This window comes from Rhipicephalus microplus, chromosome X, assembly GCF_043290135.1.
Source record: "Rhipicephalus microplus isolate Deutch F79 chromosome X, USDA_Rmic, whole genome shotgun sequence".
Classification (NCBI taxonomy): domain Eukaryota; kingdom Metazoa; phylum Arthropoda; class Arachnida; order Ixodida; family Ixodidae; genus Rhipicephalus; species Rhipicephalus microplus.
In genome coordinates, this window is record NC_134710.1 from 279,654,356 (window position 1) to 279,671,938 (window position 17,583).

Below are 17,583 nucleotides of genomic sequence, written 5' to 3' on the forward strand. Positions count from 1 at the left end.
GAGTGCGATTCTTCATTTCGTCAATTGAAGTTTTTGCTGACGTCACGACCCGTCCTTCAGCACTTCAGTTCTTCTGCTCCGACAGAGCTTCATACGGATGCTAGCGGCATAAGTATTGCAGCCGCCCTACTAAAACGTTACGGCGACCGCGAACACGTCATCGCATACGCAAGTCACTTCCTAAGCAGGCCGGAACAAAACTACACTGTTACGGAACAAGAATGCCTGGCGGTATTATTTGCAATTCAACGGTTTAGGTCTTACCTGTACGGACGCCTATTCACTGTCGTAACTGACCCCCACTCGTTGTGTTGGCTTGTCAACCTTCGTGACCCTTGTGGCCGCCTTGCGCGCTGGGCACTGCGGCTACAAGAATACCGTTTTACCGTCACTTACAAGAGTGGTCGTCGACATGCTGATGGGGACTGTCTTTCACGTATGCGACTTAGCACAACGAACTGTGAATTCGATGACTTTGACCAGCTTGTAGCTTCTTTGTCACCTACGTTCCCGAACTACCCCAGTTTGAGAGAAGAACAGTGAAAGGACGCTAAACTAGCACCACTATTTGCCGCTGCATCCGCTTCGACTATTGTACGCCGTTTCTGTATGCATGATGGACTGTTGTTAAAAAGGAACCTCTCCAGCCATGGCGCGCGTTTCCTTCTAGTGGTCCTGAAAAGCCTGCGAACAGCTAATATGAGTGTCATCCACGACAACCCTACATCTGGACATTTAGGTTTGGCGCGGACGCTTCACTGGACTAAAGAGCGCTTTTATTGGCATGGTATGCAGAAGTCCGTTGAGAGTTATGTGGCAAGCTGCATGCAATGTCAGCGTCACAAACGTCCATCAACGGGTCCAGCTGGTCTTCTACAGCCGATGCCTACTCCAAGCGCACCTTTCGAACAAGTGGGGATTGACTTTCTTGGCCCCTTTCCAAAATCGGCTAAGGGCAACCGATGGATAATTGTTTGCATCGACTACCACACAGGCTACTGCGAGACGGTGGCCGTCCTCTCCACAACTGCCAGTGAAGTCTCGTCGTTTTTGTTACAGTTTTGTCATCCTCCGACATGGCCCACCTCGCCTGATTATGAGCGATCATGGACGGCAATTCACAGCGGATGTTGTGGAGGAGCTACTCCGTTTATGTGAATCCCGCCTGCGTCACTCGACACCATACCACCCCCAAACTAATGGGCTGACGAAGCGTACCAACCACACTATTATCAACATGTTGTCTATGTATGTCTCATGCGACCATAAGAACTGGGATGACGTATTCCCGTTCATTACTTACGCGTTCAATACTGCGAAGCATGAGATTACTGGCTATAGCCCTTTCTTTTTTTACTTTATGCACGTTCGCCCCAGCACACAATCGACACAATATTACCTTTCTGTGATCACGACAATGTCACTGTCACCGAGACTCTCTGCCTCGCCGAAGAGGCGCGTCGCATAGCTCGACTACGCACATTGGCATTGCAAGACAAGGCGAAGGCACGCTATGACATTCACCATCGACCAGTGATTTATCGCCGTGATGATCTGGTGTGGTTGTGGACACCGATGCGCAAGTGCGGGTTATGCCAAAAGTTTTTCGCCACTTACGATGGACCTTTTGTCATTGTCGACAGACTTACAGACGTCAACTATGTAATAGCTCGTCTCACGGCGAGTGGTCGACGAGCTGCCAAAACTCAAGTGGTTCATGTTGCCCGCCTGAAACTGTACACGCTACGACAACTCGACTGACTCGTCCGGCGGCCTTCGTCTGCGCGGAGAGGATCGTTGCGCACATGCACGAAGAAAAAGAAGCATATACGGTGAACGCACTTGTCGCCGAGCGCCAGAAAGAATGAAGAGGATCAGGAGGAACTCTAACCAGTCGGCCGCTTCTGACCCTCATCCTCCGTGAGCGGTCACAACGTGGTTTATTTCGACGTTTCCGCCTAAAGCGTACTATATATATATATATATATATATATATATATATATATATATATATATATAGAATTAGTGTGAGCTCGTGCAGCCGGGGCTCTATATTGTATGCGTGCCTGTTTATCTAAAGTAAACATATTTTTCACACGCCTTCTGCCCGTAACATTTTGGTGGAGAGTGCGGGTCTCCCCACAATCAACATCCACGATGATTCTACACAGCGGACGTTCGTTACCCAAGTTTGTTGCCCTGCTATAGCTTAATTCAGTACGAACTGATTCGCTCATATGTCATTCCTTCAATCCAGTTCGCCATACTGGTGGGGGTCATTATTTCATATACACAGCCAGGTAGTAACGAGCGAACATTCACGCCAGTATATAATTTACTTTTATTTTTGAATTTCCTTCACTTATTATTTTGTACACAATATGAGTAACAGATAGATGCTCATTCGCAGGGTGTGGTGCAGGCACGCATAGCGAAGATAGTTTTCACTTTACTCGCCATGGCAGAGCACCTTCGGGGAGTTCTTTTAGCGGAGTTACTCACTACCGCAGCTGTAGAGCTGAAGCCTCTCTTGCAAGCTAATTTTCCCACTCAGTTCACAACGCTCGCTGCACTCGAGGAATAAGGTATGTATTGCTTTGGCTTTCTTCAGTTCAAGATGCTGCAACAAGGCTCTCTGCACAGAATGAACAATGTCGTCTATTGCTCGTAACACCACAGCGAGGCCAGATCGAAAAGACCTCAGTTCCTCAGTCACTGGCGCTCCGTTTAGGCGAAAGTACAACTGGGAGTGATCGTTTTATGCCTTGCAGTATTGGGGCTTGTCGTTGGTGGTGAGGAGCTGGACGCCTCTTCCTGGTGCCATGTGGCTAAAATAACCCATGAGGCCCCCCTTGCCACTTGACTGACACTTATTCTGCTCCAGTGCGGGGAAGCCTCCGCCACAGAACTTGGACAGGAAGCGACAGCGCTTGTTGCGGAGGGACTCGAGGAAGTAAGCAGTAGCTCGGAAGTGGTCGCATGGCAAATCTGCGAAACAAGGCAAACATAGCCCAGACAAGAGAACTTGAGCATTCCAGTTCTCACACAACAGTTGTCGGATTTTGCGCAACATCTTTTACGATTGGCAGGATGCGCCATACAATGCAAGAGCGTATCACTTGGCCATAACAACAGTTTCAAATGGTTAGGAGGCGTACGTTCACAACGCTCACACGTTAACAAAGACACCCTCTATTTTTCATAAAAGCGTCCATAGTCAGGTACAATTACCTCAAGAATTTCCAAGAGGCCCGAAAAATACCCGCTGATTGCCTCCGCAAACAAAAAAAAGTCGTACTCATGCACTCGGCAATGTTCTCCGAAGGTGTGGTTACCAGCTGCCCGGCTCATGACATCAGTCCGGAGTGCGCGTAGATTAGAACAGGCATGTATGCATCCGCCTTTAAAGCGGAAATGCCGCAGAATCCTGAAATTGTACATCCGAATATGAATGTGTCATTGCATACGTGCGTTTATGGAAGTATGTGTGCTCTCTTTCGGGACGTTAAATCCCACATATCAATCATCATCAATTACCAAGTGTGTGCACATGACATGTGCTCTGAAGTCGTTACAGCTGTAGCCCAGCCACAAGTTTTGCTATATAGCCTAACGAGTTTGTGGTCTACGTTCATTGTCAGGACAGCGGAGTCAAGATATTCGGGATAAATTTTTATGGTGGCCAACATACATTGAGCACAAAAGCGTATAGTGAGTCGGTTGTACTCCACGAAACTGTCGAATTAATTTTACCCCGCACATTCTTATCTCTGCTGATAGGGGCTGCTCCAGGAGAATTTGGTGCAATGCTGTTAAACAACTTTTGTGGTGTTTGCTGAATTGTTAAACAAAATAAAAATAAATTATTGTACGACAAGGTAAATGATGGACATAGTGGAGACAATGTTCTTTGCTACTTTGTTGTGTTTCATATAAAATGAATGGTGAGTAAGCTTATGAAAGCTTCGTATTGACGCAGTTGCGAGCTTGATCACTGGCTCAACGGAATAATTATCCTCCAAGGCCTGGCAGCATGCCAGCCAATCAAGTGCCATTTAACACCACTTTTTTAAGATCCATTTTTTGTCCAAGTGTACAGTATTGCTTAAAGTCAAGTCTTTCATCTCGATACATACTATTTAGTTTTTCCCATTGAAGCAAGAGATAACTAAATTTGACAGATCCCACTTACAGCGGGAATCGATGATATACTAAACACGAATAAGAAATGTTGATATGTCACTTTAAAATCAGCACAACGTTGTGAGGTGTAATTAAATTATGCCGTACATGACTTCCATGTCATTACTATTATGTTTGAACGTGCCATTTACCTTTGTCGTCTATTAACGTCACGTGATACCAGATCTAGTGTACATAGAGCTAGCAAAATGGTCGTGAGCGCGCTCTGAGAGTAGCATGTAGTCATGTTTTACATGACACGCATATCATGATTGTCATGTTTGAGTGTTTCATTTATCTTCGTCGTCTATTGACGTTACGTGATACCAAATTTTGTATATGTGGAGAAGGCGACTCGGCCGCGAGCGCGCTATGACCGTAACATGTATACGTGCTTCACATGGCACCCAGGTCATGATTATCATTTTTGAACGTGTCATTACCGTCGTCTATTCACGTCACGTAATACCCATATTGGTATACGTGAAGCTAGCGAAATTAGCGAAATGTCCACGAGCGCATCATGAGCATGACGTGTAGTCGTGACTAATGACCTACATGACATGCATATCATAATTTCCACGTTATGGTCTTTCACTTATGTTCCCCATGCAGTCATGTCATACCATACCGGTTTTGCAATATGTCATGTGAAATAAAGCACCACAAAAGCTGCAAAACCACGAAATGTAATCATGACATTCATGACACACATGCCATGATTTTAATGTTATGACTAGTCACTTTTGTTTGTCAAATAGTCGTGTTATGTCGTACCAATTTACGTATTGATACCATTATCGAAATGGCCGAGCGAGCTAAAAGTCTTCGGCGGCTATATAGATAGATAGATAGATAGATAGATAGATAGATAGATAGATAGATAGATAGATAGATAGATAGATAGATAGATAGATAGATAGTCACCTACGCTCTCTAAGAAATTATTGGCATTTAAAAGTGCAATTTGAAGACACTATAGCAGGAGGAGCTAGATAGGTACATATACACAAGGACTCACCAATCGGCTTGCACCCTGGTTGCTTCTTGCCACCGTTGGGGTAGAAGTCGACGTGGCCGACTGGCCTGTCGATGCCCAGTTCACCGACTACGAGGTGCTTGCCACCGCTTGTGTGAATTGCGTCAACATATTGGGCGTCACTCACGGAGAGGCAGACGCTTGTGTTGTCAAACAGTGGTCCGGCTGGGTCCAGAGCTGCGTGAGGGCCATTGCCGCCAAGAAATAAGTGAGTAATGACACTGACCCAGGTTACAGCAGATGCTTCTCATTCAAAATTAATCGGGAATAGTTAGCGTCAATTGATATTTTTAGGTGTTATAGTGTCGTGTTAATCTGTGGGATTTCATTTCATACTTTGTTGATTAAAACCAGGAAGCGGAGCCAAAGTAGATTACGTCTTCTTCATTACACGCTGGGTTAAAATGTAAAAACAAAAAAAAAAAGAATGCGGGTGCGCACTCCGGGCCCGTTCTCGTCCTCTTCCTCGTCTTCACCGTCTTTCCAGAATAATATTTAACAGCCCCCGCCGATCAACTTGCATGGATTTTTTTTCTTTTAGGATGATTTTTTACGAGGTATGCAAGCTTGTCCGGCATATTCGAGAGGATACACCAGTTGTATACACCAGGATACACCAGTCTTCAGTGTGATTCCACCAGACATGCGCACCTTGCTTGACTGAACTTTGCCGTCCTTGCCCTGAAAGAGTTCTGTAACTTGTCCCATATTCCACAATTTTCTCGGCGTGCCCATTTTTTTTTACGAGTACGATGTGTCCTTTTTTAAGTGATTCTGTGCTTGTTTTTTCATTCGCAGGAGCTGAACAAGGCTCTTGAAACGAAGCTCTTGGAGGTTCCAAAGATTATGCAACACTTGCTCTCTCTGCCTCTATCTTTGTTGAATAATGTCACGTGACGACTCAGTTCCTTCTGATGGTGTGCTCACACAATTTGCAGGAAGCATAGTCAATCGTTTTTCTGTGAGGAAATGGCTTGGCATAAGTGGGGTTGGTTCGCATTATTTTGTAAGTCAAAGTATTCGGTCGTGAATTTATCATTGATTCAACTTCAACAAGAATGATCGAAAGTTCTTTACAATGAAAGAAATGATTTGCCAGTGTGTTCTTCAATTCAGACTTTACAGATCTAATTAATCGTTCCCAAAGTACTCTCCACAAGGGAGCCTGTTTAGTGACGAATTACCAAATGATCCTATGACTGGAAAAATACGATTGTACTTCTGGTGATTTCATCAACTTATGAAGTGACTGAATCTTCCTTGAGGCCTTTCTAAAGTTCTTGGCATTGTCGAGGTGCATATTCCTGCAAATGCCTCGTCGAGACACAAATCATTTGTAGGCTAGTAGGAAGCTGCCACAACTAAGATTGGTGACAGGCTCCAAATGAACAGCTCTGACGAGTGCACATGTAGGAATCAGTATGTAAGTCTTTTTGCCTTATCTGCCCATCTGCCTTATCTTTTTGGAGAAGGGGTCTGGTAGAATCTACACCCATACTTCGAAAGGTGGAGAGGGTTGGAACTGGTCTTCTGTTAAAGGTGCGAAGGGTCCTGAGTATGGCTTCCAGGAAAATCGGCGGCCGACAGCGCATTCGTGATTGATGTTCTTCACCACCTGCCTAGCTCTCAGTATTCAGAACTTTTCTCTCAGTCCCGTCATGAGTAAACCGAGTCCAGCGTGTAAAAGCTGTTGATGTTTTTTCTTTAACAGCAACTTTCTGAATGTGCCTGAAGCAGGAAGCAGAACAGGGTTCTTGGAGCTTTCGCAGAGGTTACTGAACTGAAGTCGACTTCCTAAGCAAAGAAGCCCTAATTCATCGGGATAGGAACTGAACCGCTGAAGTGCAATGCTAAGTCACCGGACATCCAGTTCAAATGCTTTGCGTTCGACGTATCTAATGAAATTCTGCATCTTCTAATTCGTTTGCGGCTATGGTCCTTTCTCTCTGGTGTCTGAGTGTCGGAAATTCTTAGCGAACTGCTGTATCCATACACAAGTTGGTTATAAGACCTCTAGTCAATAATGTTTACAATCGTAGGTTCTTGTCATACAGCTGTTTTCAAACACATAGCTTTTTTTTCTATGTTGACTGTATCCTCGCTGTAGCAGGGCTCGTCAAATGTCGTCTCAGTGTGGAAAAATTTAGTGCTTTCTGCCAGAGTGGGCTTTGTTGGAGTTGCTCAGCAGTGGCTGCTCTAGACAACAAATCGGCAAGATTTTGATTACCTGGGTAGTGTCTCTACATATCCACTTTCATTAAGGGGAGTATCTCCGACTTTAAGTTTGCTACCAACTATTTCCATCGCTTTGTTGAACTTCATAGCCTATGATACATGATGATAGAGTGTGTGCACATAACAGTTTCAAAATCTGATAAGTTTAGGGAACATCTCACAGTTGCAATTAGTCGAGCTGCAACAAATGCTCTCATCAGCTCTATTTGTGGGACAGTCACCTTTTGTAGCAGTGCTACTTTCGATTTGGCTATCAGAGTTAGAACTTTCATGGCTTCATTGAAGTCTCGTATCTAAAGGTAGAGCAGGGCGCCGTACACAGCTGGGCTTGCATCGCTAAAGGCATGTATGGTGACACGAAAATTGTGTGAAAGAAATTGACCAAAAAGCCTCTGAACTTCAAACTGACTGACTATTGGCAGGCCTTTCGTTCGTGCAGTCCACTCCTTTAAAACAGACTTGAGTAGAAGCGCATTTCAGGTGCATTACTGTAGCCAAAGCTTTTGTACTAATAACTTCACCAGCAGAACGAATGGCGCCAGGAATCTAAAAAAATCGTACATGAGTGAGGCAAAGCCTAAAAACCATCGCTTCGCAACCTTTGGCTCACATAATGATTCAATTATCTTGTTTAACGATGGCTTCAAAACGTCTTTATCGGTATTCCAAACAAGTCCAAGAATCTTCTTTTTGTTTTGCTACGTCAAACTGTACCTTCAAGTCTTAACGGATGTAATTGTTTCGTAACTGTCCATAGTTGGTCGTCCACTTTGCTAAATGCATGCCCGCTTCTTTGAAAATACTGAAGCAGTTGTTCACAATTGCTTGTGCTCCTTCTATGCTTTGTGCTCTGATGACCAAATCAAGAACGTAGAAATTGTGTTTCGTAGTTTGGCCTCGTAGAGTAATTGCCTTCCAATAGTCGGAAGTAGGGTCGCAGAGTTACCGCAAGGAAGACAGGGCTGCTGCAGCCATCGAAAGGAACCGTTGTCATGAGGAGTTATTCAAGGTTAAATGACCCCATCTCAAACCAAAAGTAACGAAATGCATCTCGGTGTTCGGTCAGTGATACCTGAAGAAATTCTTTTTAAGCGTCAGCGGAAATTCTAATTATGAAGCTGTGAAACTTCAGCAGTAGGTCAAGAATGTTGACGTTCAAATTCGGCCCAGTACACAAGAAGTCGTGAGAAGGAGAGCCTGAAGAAGCGTGAGATGAGCGTCGAATACCACCCGTACCTTTGTTTTAATTTCCTCACGTCTTACTACTGCTCTATGTGGCTTGTAGTAGGTAACATGCCCACTCATGCTGCTTGTTGAAACCTTCTCAGCGAAGCCATTTTTGTAGTAGCTCCTTATCGCAGTTTCATATTCCTTGTGAAACACTGGCTCTCGACGTAGCTTTCTCTGTATGTACTCAAACCTTTTCAAAGCGACATCTCGGTTGTCTTTGAGCTCGTAATAATTGTTACTCCTAGAAGTTCCACCTCGTTGCGTCCATTGGTTGTAACAGCTTCTTCAAGAAATTCTTCAGAACGTATTCGTTATCTTTCGAATGTAAATAACCGTGGAAAAGTCCCAGATGATTCACTTCCCAGGGTGTTCTCCGTCTCGGAGACGTTGGCTTTCATTAAGCATACGTTGAAAGTCCTTACGGTGTCGGGCTGCTTGAGCTTCGGCAAGCTTCTGGTATCACCGTGTAGTGTCCATCGCATGATAGTTTCAGTGGCGGTTAAGGAGTCGTCCAGTCAATGAATGTTGCCGCTGAGTAGTTGCCAGTAATAGTCAGATTCTATAAGCACGCATATTTCAGGCTTAGGTGAGACCTGTAATACTAACATCAGCCGGGCGTAAGTTCCCGTCCTTCATCCTTACAAGCACAATTGTCTCTGTTAATGCACACAGGTAACTGCCTACTTGTGGGACTTCTATAGCCTCAATTTCAATCGAGTTTGAGTTGTACTGGCAATGCAGCGTCACTCTAACTGTCTGACAAGATTTCTGAGGGGCGAAAATATTTCGGAATCCAGAGATAGCTCTTCTTCTAACCCGGTGGCTTTCAGTATTCTAGCGAACTCTTCTGTGATGAATCTACGTTCACTACCACCATCAAATAACATTAATACAAAGCGTTTCCTTCCAGTGTCTTGCGTGGCCGTGCCGGTATATTTCAGCACCATTCCAGCCGGTGACTGCAGCGCCATGGCGCATCATGGCGCGAACTGACACGAGTGGCCGCGCGCTAGGTGCTTTTCTGGCGACCACGCACCTAGGAACCAAATCGCACGAACATCCCTAGGCGCTTTAGTTCCTTGCGGTGTGCCGACATCATGGAGGAAAGAAAAATATAGGAGAGGTCATGACGTCATATTCGTGAAGCCGCCGCATCGGAAACACCCGCACTACCTCCAAGCGGAGAAGCAGATGAACACTTTGCGATTTTCGGCGACCAGCTGCCGCAGCGACCTTAGAAGCGGTGTTCTCTGCCGGCAGCGAGTCAATCCACTAGTGCTGCTTCTTTTGCGTGTTTAATTAGAAAAGATGTGCGATGTCCAGCTGTAGTGTATACTCGGTGCGAATTGCGTGCACCGCCGGATGTACCTGGTAGCACTTTTCGCGTATATTCGCTTCACTATTGATGGCACTTGCATACGGAGCTCTCAGCTGTACGCTCCGTCGGTTCTTAATCATTGTGTCAACTGAGAACACACGCGAACTTTCGTTTTTACTGTTGTAGGCATCATGTCGCGTTTTTACAAGTTGTGTCGTTCATACGAAAGGACAATAAACTTTTCTTGTTACCGGACTGAGTGTGTATGCATTGTACGTGCGCTCGCTACGTGTTAGTTGTGTGCGCACTGGAAATACACACTTTACATGCACAATCAATACAGCTGTGCCTTTTTACCGACGTGAAGTACGTCAAGTGCTAGGCGGGAGTTGCACGGAATAGCTACGAAGCAAGCCCTCAAAATCGTGCATTGCCACACTGACATTATATACGAGCAATGAACTGCTAATCGGCCCGTAGATAAGAAAATATGACTAAGAGAGCGAGAGAAAAGGCCTTGCGGCGAGCAGAACTCGTAAGTCACTACCGGGTGACTTACGAGTTGCGAATACGATGATGCAGGGGCTGAATGATTTTCATCCCGACACGTACTGGTGCTTTCTGTGCCGTTGCACAAAAACACTCCACGAAGTATTTCAGCATGCCGCGCTTGGGCCTGCCACCCACAAACAGTCTGGGAAAGGTGTGCTCACAACATTTTAGTGCATGCAAACCATACAATACGCGTTAACACCGGGACTATATAAGCGAAACAGCGCTGAGACCACACCGCAGAGGGTCTGCTGTTTTGCTTGCCCCTTACCGGTTTGTTTGCCCCATAAGTTTGACGTCACTTCCGCCACACTTCTTCCAATGCATTGGAATAAGATAGGGCCTCTCCTTTGTTTTTCCTTCCTCCATGACCGACATCAACTGTCAGCACTTTGTCTATTTTGGTCAACGTTGATTTTGGTGTTGTACGGCGGTGTGTATGGATTGCGGTATTATTCCTTGCAAATTTCGTAATGCGGTAGCGATTCTCGGCCGACCGATCTTTCAAAGGGGGGATATTGAGCGCCGTGGGTGTTTTGTGCAAGCGGTAGCGTTCAATGACAAACATCCCGCGTCTATGTGATATGCTCAAGTGCTGGCTGTCTTGTGTGTGCTTCGCGGTGGTTTGTTTTACAAATTAATTCCCTGCACATGTGATGATACGTTAGTGTTGGCTGGTTCATGCGAGCCGTAGCATTGAATTACTTCCGCGTTGGCGTGATCACGCACTAGGTGCGGGGTGTTTTGTGCAGACGTACTTATGAATGAGATTTGGGGTCTGATGCACTGCATTGACAACACCACTGTCACATGGGTTCTTGTTTGCTATGTCGCACCCTTTTATATCGCAGTTAGATGACGGCTGCACCGTATTTTATTCGATTAGTGTGGGCAGTTAGCGGTTACTGATACTGGTGTCACTGGAATGCGCTTGACTGAGATCGACAGGTCTGTCGCTGCTGCGCCGGACTGAGTTTGGCGCAGACGTCCTAGCTGAAAGTGCCCGTGTGACACCGGTATGATCCCACGTACGAATGCTCGAACCCTTTCTGTGCGCTGTTGAGGTCCCTACCTCCATGGCTGCTGGTTGCGTCAGTAGACGAGCATGCAAGAAAAGCAGTTTACTACATATACAAAGCTATTCTATCAAAATTATGCAGAATAGGTCATCAGGCTGGGTAGCTAAGTCTGTAATAGTGAGACGTCCGCAAATAAGCACATGTACACAGAAGGACTGAAAGCTGGGCCAGTTGGTGACAGTACTTGTAAATATTTTAACACAGCGCACGACTATGCGGGCACAAGAGTGATTTGTCCATGCTCTAGTGTCCGTGTAGTTCTACCCTATGTTACAATGCGTTCAAGCACATGTACGTGTTCGGTCGTGCTAAATCAAGTGTCAATAATAAATTGAAGAAATTTTCATTCTTCAGGAAGTACAATGTCGTTTTGGGTCTTATTACTAGTATTTCTGCGTGTTATTTTTTATGCAAAAGATTGTGATGTTTACTTCACTATCAGATTAGCACATTTGTCCCCGCTTAGTAGTCAGTGCACGGTACAATCTTTTGGTCTTCGTTGTTGCGTGTGGGCAATATAATGAATAGCATCAAATTATATTTCTCAACTCCTCTATATTATAAATAACTTTATTTCTTGGGATAGGCACAATGATAAATTAATATGACTTTTGTATTGAATGAAATGTCTAAAATTTTGTTGAACCTTGTAAAAAAACAAATGCACTTGCCAAAACGTCGTCTCCAGCACCTACCCCCCGTTTACAAATTTTTTTATGGCTCCCCAATGTGTAGTTTTTACTAACAAATACCATTAAAACTCGACCTAGCAAAACCATTTTACCAAGTTTGTAATCAAACGAAGAACTTCTATTCACCAGCAAATATCTATAGAATGTAACGTTGCCCTCAAACCGATTTAAAGTTTTTTCTATAACGACTCGGCAAAAAAGCAGTGATTTTCTTCTTATTTGGCCACAACAAATTTGAGCATGCGCTCTGAAATTACCACGTTTGAACATTTATGTGCCCTTGCTTTACTTTTATGGCACTGCATGCTGTAACCCTGTGCAGAAGAACAATGAATGCAGCCTTTGGTAGTGTTTTTACGTTCTAGACGGTGGCGGTGGTTACTTTTGTAATTTCATGGCTTATGCGACAGAAGACACCGATCACTCCTAGCCTTTTTCTAGCTTGGAATGCTCGCATATTCACTGCATTCATTCTCCATGTCATTGCATATCGGTAACTCGTCATAGCCTCATGTCTCCCTGATCTGCATCACCCAGACACGGTGTCCCTCTTCTATGTCAAATTGGCCCCTACGGATTTTTAAGACACAAAGGTCAGGCTAGAAGCACGCTTTGCTATTTTAATCAGTTCTTGTTCTTGTAGAAGCCACAAAGATATGGCTGTTTTTCATGTCAAAATAATGAGAAAATGGGTCAAGGTGAGCTCAAAATTTTGACAGTTTACTCATCTTGTCGTGCATCGAAAATTATAAGCACGAACGTGTAGAGTAAGCTAGGCTCACATTGAGAGAACACTAACTAATCACAATCTGTGAACTTGTTTTCTACCTAACAGAAAGACAAAGTATAATTGGTACCTATAGAACTTCCTGATTTTATACAGAATGCATCCACGCATTCACCAGTAGTTGTGTCCCTACTTCTGCCAATATTCCAAGCCTTATCTAGGTATGGCTGAAACTAATGAGAATTGCAATGCGTCAGCAAATGTGCCCCACCTTTATCTTTTAACGAAAGCACATGTTTCTGTGCGTGCTCATTCACGCATATTCTTGCCCGGCCATGGTTCATCTTTTGCCGTAGGATAACGGAAATTCATAAACGACCCCGTTGATCCATTTTGTGCATGACTTGGCATGCCTCTTGCCATACCCACCTTTGTTGCTTCCATGTGATAGTATACTAGTATACATGAGAAAGCTGAGAAGATTTTCGTGGTGCAGAAAAAAATAATCGGCATGCCATCTCTGTTTGCAAATGTTTTAGGTTGTGTGCAGCTTGGTGCATACACGGTACGACCTCAGTTATCGCTGTTCTGCGCTCTTGCTTTACCCCAATACCGTGGTGTTCTCTCTTGATAGTCTGGTGGAGCAACTCAGCTAAAGCGTTAAGGAGCATGCAGAAGAAACCAACCACAGACAGCCAATTCGATAGGTTTTGAAAAGTTTTCTGCATAACGTGCGAGCACGACCATGTACATGCATACTCTGGGCATTGTTCAGCTATGGCCCTTTTCACAGTTTTGGAATACGTCAACTCGTATGGAAGAAATTTTTTTGCACACCTAGACAAAAAAAGCCAACAGCCGTGATGACTCTGCAAGATAATGTGCTAAGCCAAAAACTGCAAAAAGCCACAAGCCTTCAACTCATGCGTAAACACCAATCCTTTTTCAGTCTGCGAAAGCCAGCTAAAACATTGTCAATAATGGGCTTATATGTGACGGTGGTTAGTTGCTTTAGAATAACACAAGAATTATCATCATACGTAAGAACTTCCAAAACCTCCGACTAAGTAAAATGTGGTTAGGCGTAATTAAAAACAGTTATGGTCAAGCATAAGAAATTGCACAACACGGGAGCGACATAGGAGCCTACAAAAATGCCTCGTCTTTGAATATAAAATCGCTAATGAAGTTGGCTTTAATATAAAACTTGAGAAGGGCCATAAATGCTTATACTGCGATGCTCGCGGCATTCCTGAAGGCAACCACACCACTCTCGTCTATGCAAATTCTTATGCCTAAAAAACAATTCACCGTGCAGGACAGAATAAAATAGGTCCTCAACATCAGCCAATAACAAGTACCCATCGAAGTATTCTTTGAAGAAAGTGGATGATACATGAAGAATTCTTAGTTTAAAATGGGTCTCTCATAACAACCGAGTTTAGCTGCTTCATTAAAAACTGACTAGTCACATTCTGCCAGATACCTCAATCACTCACAATTGTCCTGAATGAAACACCCGTATTAGGCGTCCTCGTTATAAAAAACACAGAAAGGGTGTTGTTTTTGCTATCTGAATTATGCAATAGACGCTGATAGTTGTGCAAGTTCTAAGTCCTTACTAAGAGCCACCGCCTTGCTTTTCAAAACTCTTGTTTTGATGACTTTCGACTTGACGAAGTTCATGTAGACTGCTTGTTCTGCCTTGAAGTTGCACAAATCTACATTCATTGCTACGGAGCCATTACTTTTATCCACTTGAAATCGACACAAATTGTTGCACTTGAAGAATGAAAACCCCCACCATAAGACTACCCTGACGAAGTGTAGGTTCTTCTCCTGTTCTGGCTCGAGCTTAGACAATGTCTTGTAAGCAATAGTCCCGAACTGCTACAATGACTTTTGCCGCAACTCTTCGGTGCAATTTTAGTTGTTAGTGAGCCGGCAAAAGAGGTTCGTGGCTAAAATTTGGGTCTTTGTTGAGTACTTAGCGCATACTTTCTGCAATGTGAACATTTCCCAGCCCAGCGAGGCCTTCCCGGGTCGTGCGAGCAGGCTTCTTTGGTATGAAATAGTGGGCATGCCTCACCGTCAGATTACAGTTTGCCTCAGTGATGTGGGATGCTGAACGCTTGGCACCGCGAAACTTCTTCAGTGCCAGCCATTTCAGGTCCAAACTGAAGCAAAGTGCACGAAGCAGGTAAAGAAAGCACACCTGCTGCCACAAATTATAATTTCACATACTTTCGTAACATGATCAAATGAAGGTTTTACTTCCCCAAAAAGAGCACACACTTAATTCTTGTAGACCATAAACTTTCGGGGAAGTCATGTTTTCATTTGGTTGTGTTAGCAAGTATGTAAAATCCGGATTGCGGCGGCAGGTGCGCTTTTTTTTCATCTCCTTCATGCAATGTGCTTTCGTTTGGAACTAGAGTGGCTGGTGCTAAAGAAGTTTCGCAATGCTAACCACATCATACTTGACTAAGCACAATAACAAGTGCCTAGTCAGGCTCGTGTTATTAGTCGAAACGCGTCATCTTTCAGAAACCACGTGCTGAAAGCGTCCTGAAGAATCATGCATCTTCGGTTAAACAGGCACACATTTTAACATGGTCACTCTTGTGCAAAGCAGCCCAGCATGTCTATTAGGACACGCGTGCTTTTCGGCACACCACGTTGTATCCCACAACTGCCCCAAGGTATCACCGATGAAGGCTGGCTGTAGATGGTACAGAGTGGGGAAGATGGCTGTGCATGGTTCTGCTAAATGGTTCACATATGTTTGAACGTCGCTAGGAACCTGTCAAAATGCAGTTGGTAGTACAACTACAATACGTAAACAGTAGCACTGCGATGTGAGTTGAATAACCTCTTGGTATTGAAACAAACCTGCGATGGTAAACAGCTCATTAAACAGTTGGTAGTTGCTGACCTGTTTTTTCTTCTCTTCTGCTCTTCCTGCTTCACGTTATGTTTTTTGCGCCTTAGTCTTCTGCGCCTAGTATGCACCAACTAGCCCAAAAACAAGTCCTTTTGGAATGTAGGTATAGTTATGTTCATTTCCTCAATGTCATAATTTTTCTTTTGTTCTAGGGCCCCGCATACGAGTGTTCAAAGCCAGGGCTGAGAATGCGCGCTACTGTGGTTCTGCTTCATTTCAAAGGAGCCTTGCAATTTCTCTGCAAATTAAAATAATAACAAAAAAGAAATAGCATTTTCGGGTGCTTTAAAATTTCGCATTAAATTTTGGCGGGCTTGCTGATGAGGATGACTAGAGAATTCAAGCATGTGAAGAGATTGTTTTCGTCAAACATTTAAAACGAAAAGTTAAAAACGAAAATAAATTAAACACATTTCGCCGGTCCTCGCAGCTGTATCAGAGGTGGTAGCTGTGTTGAATTTTGCTCACAACAAATTAGGCTTACGTTGGCTCGTGGGCACTGCGTCTGTTTTCTGTGAGTAAAAGTGTCATGACGGCTTTCGGTTTTGTCGTTGGACCAGGGCAAAGTTCAAGCTACGTGTTTAGCTGGAAGCAATAGCGCAGCAAAATGCTGCGCAATTGCTTCCAGTTATTTGTCATGCTTTCTTGACGCCTATTTATAAAATGTTAACAGGCTCTCCTGTTTGTTTAGGAGGGTTGAGAGGTGGGCTAGTTGGTGAGATATCATATCAACATGTGATGTAATAGCGCAACTTCGACCGGGCACACAGAGGACCAGAAAAGCGAATGTCGTGTTTTCTTGTACTCTGTGTCCCGAAGTTGCGCTACTACACCATATGGTAAAATGTTGTCCTGTTTGTGACAATACGTATATTTAATCATGTTGATGATGTTTGAACTAGTGCCGGTAAAACTAAACTTTATACTATGCATAAATCACTTCTACTGCTTTTAATTCTAACATATATAATTGAAGGTCTTTGCAGGTATTAAATTTTGGATGACAACTAAGTAATTTGTGTACAAAAAATGCTGGTTTACTTTTGCATGCACTAACATGTCGGGGAACGTTTTCCGAAGCGACTCGTTGCTTGTATTGCTGGGTAATACTTGCGAAGGATACTATTTAGGTTTGGAAGTGCGTTTTGGTTTTTGACTGCAAAGGCTAGCGGCTGGTTAGGCTGTGCTATGGGACATGTTCAGCTAGTGATGATTTCCTAATTTGCAAGCTGCATTTTGGATTTTGTTGAAAGTGTTGTGCAGGTCATTTCGCCAAATGTCTCTTTTGGCTTGCTTAATTGTGAGCATAGTGATCATTGTCGCTACAGACACTTCTTAAACGCTTCGCCTGTAATTCATGACATGTTTTTGCCATGTCATGAATGATGGCTTGTGTAGTCTATGTATTATAGTTCGTTATTTTTTGGTGGTAGGTAGAGCGTAACCTTTGATTTCTCTGTAAAAACAAGAACTCCAGGACAGCCCCATTTAGATGCGCATTGCGAGGATTCACCACTGAAGAATAAATTTGGCCAAACGTGTTAGTGGCAAGAACAACATTGTAAACCAAACCAAGATTTTTTTT

At 44.0% G+C, this 17,583-nt stretch overlaps 1 protein-coding gene across 2 annotated transcripts in view; it reads right to left on the reverse strand.

Annotated features, from left to right (window-relative positions):
• Positions 1-2,322: 2,322 nt before the first annotated feature.
• LOC119167138 (pancreatic lipase-related protein 2) overlaps positions 2,323-17,583 on the reverse strand; it is a 73,008-nt gene continuing 57,747 nt past the window's right edge. For both annotated transcript variants that reach the window (XM_037418575.2, XM_037418574.2), the window contains 2 exons: positions 5,204-5,398; positions 2,323-2,988 (listed from right to left, as the gene is read on the reverse strand). In XM_037418575.2, coding sequence (XP_037274472.1) covers positions 2,759-2,988; positions 5,204-5,398 — 425 coding nt within the window. In that variant the 3' untranslated portion in view covers positions 2,323-2,758. The remainder of the gene's footprint in view (positions 2,989-5,203; positions 5,399-17,583) is intronic.